Source organism: Cyprinodon variegatus, unplaced genomic scaffold, assembly GCF_000732505.1.
Source record: "Cyprinodon variegatus isolate N-32 unplaced genomic scaffold, C_variegatus-1.0 Scaffold294, whole genome shotgun sequence".
Classification (NCBI taxonomy): Eukaryota; Metazoa; Chordata; class Actinopteri; order Cyprinodontiformes; family Cyprinodontidae; genus Cyprinodon; species Cyprinodon variegatus.
The window spans coordinates 664,846-669,507 of NW_015150747.1; the positions used below are offsets into that span (position 1 = coordinate 664,846).

Below are 4,662 nucleotides of genomic sequence, written 5' to 3' on the forward strand. Positions count from 1 at the left end.
CATCTGATATCAGAGATCTGATTGTTCCTTATGTTCCTAACAGAGCCCTGCGGCCTCAAGCTCCAGGTTTACTAGTGGTTCCTAGAATTTCTAAAAGTAGAATGGGAGGCAGATCTTTTAGTTATCAGGCTCCTCTCCTGTGGAACCAACTACCAGTTTTAGTCCGTGAGGCAGACACCCTGTCTACTTTTAAGGCTAGGCTTAAAACTTTCCCTTTCAATAAAGCTTAAAGTTAGAGGGGCTCAGGTTATCCGGAGCTTTAACTGTAGTTATGCTGCTATAGGCTTAGACTGCTGGAAGACGTTATTCTGCTTCATTCTATATATATTCTCCCATTCTGCAATACTTGTTAGTTCAATCTCTAACTTTATGCTCTCTCTCCTTTTTTCTCATCATAGTAGCTTCATCTGGTCTGTTCCTGTTTGGCTATGACTGCATCCTGGAGAGAAATATAGGGAGCTTGTCTTCCCAGCTGTGTTTTTTTCTGGACTCTGCCGCCTGCGGAGCTGGTTGACAGTTGCCTCTATGTCTGCTTCTGTCTCCTTGAACCCCAGTCGGCCTCAGCAGATGGCCGCTCACACTGAGTCTGGTTCTGCTGGAGGTTTCTTCCAGTTAAAAGGGAGCTTTTCCTCTCCACTGCCACTCAAAGCATGCTGGGTGTGAGGGATTACCGAAGAGTCAATGAGTCGATGCAAACAACTGGTTTTCCTTAGATAGAAAACTTTGAACCAATCTGAATGTATGATCTGGTATAATTGCCTCTGTAAAGTGCTATGAGATGACATGTGTTGTGAATTGGTGCTATAGAAATAAACTGAACTGAATTAAATTGAGAAGTTGATATTGCTGCTACAGGAACTGGAGGTGTTCTTACTGGTCCTTATCAAATCCTACCTACGTGGTCCAAATAGAGATTATGTGAAGAACAAAACGGAGCTGCAGGATTTTCCTCATAACACCACATGTCTGGGCCTCAGATGAAAAGGCTAAGATCACGAAGAGGACCTTTCTCTCTTAAACCCAGAATCCTGCTGCATGGAACTTGCTGTTTTTATCCTGTCAGGAGGTCTGGTTTGCTGTGATTGCATGTGATTTGCTGATGACTGGCGATGATGAATGGTCCGCTAGAACACCTGCTGAGGATTTTCCTCAGAGCACCTGCATGTCTTTCACAAACACCTTCCAGTGGCGGCTCTGCACATGGTTCTGTGTAAGGCAGCTTCCAGGATGTCAGGCTACATATTAACATGGCTTCATGGGAACCTGAAGGCACATCATCTGACCAGATGGCCTGGCAGAGGCTGCGGCCCGACCTGGAGCATCAAAGCATCATGTTGCTTTGATTATAAGCTGCAGAGACACTTTCACAACATCGCAAAGCTAAAACAAAACAAGAATAACGAAGGGATGCATCTGGCGGAGTGAGGGGCAGGAGGACCTCAGCTTGGCGCTTCAGCCCGAACCCCACATGCAACACATCAGCATGCAAACATGCATGTTTCATAAAGAACTCAGGTCATTGCTGATTTGCTGAAACATTTTCATGCGCTCGAGTGACTTTGATGTACAACCTGAAAGATGATGAAGGATTTAAAGATCTTCCGTGTAGAACTCACAGTCCTGAGAAGCTTCTGTGCTGGAAAAGCAGTCCCAGAAAAGGCAGTACATGGTGTGGCACAGGTTGTCCACCAGGGATTTAGGAGAAGCCAATCTCCAGCTGGACTCCGGCACCCTGTCGGGCTCCTCTGTTAACTGATCCCAAATGTCCTGGACGGTCTCTGGAAGCTCCTGCTGAAACACCTGGAAACAGCAAAACAACCACAAACACAGCTGAGAGGCTGACAGGCCTTCTTCCAACTGATGGATGACTGACTGGCTGACTGCCGTGATAAATCCCCAAACCCGCCGTTCAGCCCTCGAATAACCTCGGCAGAATTCAACTCGCTCTTCTCAGGCTCTGTTTAGTTTATGTTTGGGACACTGAGGCTCCAGCCTGTTTACATTCCTACTTTGATGCAGAACATCTATAAATATATTCAAAGGCTTTAAATCCCAAATCCACCAGATTTCTGTTAGAGGTGAATATTTGTAGTCCTGCTCCTGCTTCCTTCCTAACTTCTAGCTCTGATTGAAGCAGATCATTAACATCTGGACCAAACCCTGACTCATCCTGACCTATTCCTGTCTTTATTCTTACGGCTTTTTCTGTTTCTAGAAACAGTTTTCTGCAGGGTTCAGATCCGCACAAGTCCAGTATTTCTGTATTCTGACCTCTGAGGCACGCTGCAGTAGGAAGATCTTTGAAATGCTTTCCTACTCGGACACTGAGAGCTCTTTAGTAGAAGCTTTAAACGGACGCACCAGCAGACAGGATCCACTTAAATCGTTGGTATTGTTGGGTCTCAGTGGAGACACCAATAGACTTAGGAGTCCATGTTTACTGGATGGGTTCAGGTCTTTTTAATCCGGTAATTATTAATCCACATGTGGTGCTCCTCAAGGCACTGTTCTGAGGCCACTGTTTTAATTACGAACGCCTCTCACTTTATACTGATGACGCTATGCTTTTTATTCCTGCCACATGACCAAAGCTCATTACAGTCATGAGACTAGTGTGTCCATGTTATCCATGGGTGGATGGAGGCATAACTTAATTGGGTTTAATGTCGATAAGACAGAAGTTATTGATTAACTCGACCCAATGAGGCCAAAGGTATTCTCTGTCTTTGATTGAAACATTTCGAAGCTGCTGACAGGTGTGAACCGAGTGGATAGCTAACTCTTGGCTTCCAGGACCAGAACTTCCCAAGCAAATGTCTGAAATGCATCCATTAGATCAGCAGAAATCTAACTTTTTTTAATAGTTTCTCCTTTTTTTGGCGGGGGGGGGGTTTAAAAAAAGACTTTAAGGGTAAACTTCAGCTGACCTTTGCTGTAAATAGTTTTTAAATAAATAGACTGAATTTAATTGGATTTTAGAGGAAGACTCCACTGCTCCTTTGGGATTGTGATCTGAAATTATGAAATTACTGGAAGGTTTGAAAACAACTTTTAATGTGATTTAGGGTCATTACTGTCACTTCTCTTTAGGTAAAGATCAAGTATTTCAGTAATGTGACTGTGGCAGTCTGAGATCCTTATGTTTGATGGAGATAAAAAATGACCAGAGGTCACAGACGGAAAAATGTTCACGGCCACAATAGAGCCTCTATTATTTTGTGTTCATCTGTTAAACCAATTACTACATAGACCGAAGAAATTCTTTAAACTGCAAACCACGAGAGGACGGGTGAGATATGATCCAGAATCAGATAACTGATCAGCTTTGGATCCAGCCTGCCGTCTTTGCCTCAGATATCTGCTCCGTTATGAGGCTGCAGGGCAGCCTGGCCTTTAATGCACACTATGCTCTAAATGCATAAACTGCATAAATCTCTGCTTAGATAAGTCTATGAGGTAAAAGTCCTAGTCAGTGTTGGAATTTGACACAACTTGAATAAATTAAGATGTTTTTATCCTTGTTTTCAGCTAAAAAAGGCATACATCATGTTGAATCTGTGAGAATACAAGTTACAAAGATACATGAATCACAAATTTCCGAGTACGAGTGGACAGCCTGATAAAGCTGCTACACTCCTGACCAGTTGGTGGCGGTAAAGCACCTCATGGTCGTCGCCAGCCTCCTTTAAATTAAGAGGTGAACGAAAACAAAACCTCAGATCAAATGTTGCATCTTCCCTGAGATGTTTTCACTGCATTCTAGGTCGTTTCTCAATTCACAAGAACGCGAGTACTGACCCGCGTCCAAGTATGTTCTGGAGAAGAACACAGAACAGTGTGGACTTGGGGAGAACGGGAGCACAAAGCATAAATATGGGTCAATTGGAACAGAAGCGTACTGATGACATCACCACATACCCGGCTCATTTAGAGCTGCATTTCACCTCCTCTTATTAATAGTCTCTAGAAAATAATACATCCTTACTTTTTTCATTTAGTGGGGGAATAATAATTAACACAGTCAGATAAACATAAATCAAATGAACATTTTGTCAAATAAAACAGAACAAATCGCCATCAGAGCCAGCGGTCCTTCACACATGGCTATGCCCAAAGAGAGGGCTGCTGCAGACCGGTGGCGGTTAGCCCTGGCTGCCGTTAGCCTCAGAGGTCCGCTGGTTGCCGTGGTCCTCTAAACTTCTGATTTTTAACATTTTTTTTTATTACGCATTAAATCGGTAAATGGACCATATAGTGATGCTTTAAAGTATAATATTCTCGCCTCAAATGATCTTAAAATGTATTTTACTGAACAAAAGCAACAGAAAAGAGAACTTTTAACACTCTGAGCTCTGTGAGCGCTCCCCTGGAAGCTGCTGCTGCAGCAGTGCATGCTGGGACAGCTGTCAATCTCAAGAACAGACAAATCTGCTCCGATGCATGCTGGGTAAAGAGGGAGGGAAGAGAACAGCATCCGGGGACTTTGTCTATTCTCTGTCTTCTTGGAGAGAAATATCAGCTGTGCTGCTGCCATCAACACCTTTGTTTATAGATGTTGGAGATTTGCCTGTTTTTCCAGTGTAGTCCTGTTTCTCTGACTGTGACTAACTGGATGTGCTCTCTTCATCCTCTGACATGGGAGCTGGCTCGGAGCTCGTCTGC

General features: G+C 43.8%; 1 protein-coding gene across 4 annotated transcripts in view; it reads right to left on the minus strand.

Moving 5' to 3' along the window:
- The window catches only part of il34 (interleukin 34), a 104,012-nt gene that overhangs the window by 9,530 nt on the left and 89,820 nt on the right, over positions 1 to 4,662 (minus strand). For 3 of the 4 annotated variants that reach the window (XM_015383805.1, XM_015383807.1, XM_015383809.1), the window contains one exon: positions 1,617 to 1,800. In XM_015383805.1, coding sequence (XP_015239291.1) covers positions 1,617 to 1,800 — 184 coding nt within the window. Of the gene's footprint in view, positions 1 to 1,571; positions 1,801 to 4,662 lie in introns of all 4 variants that reach the window. The other variant, XM_015383806.1, reaches the window with a different exon arrangement.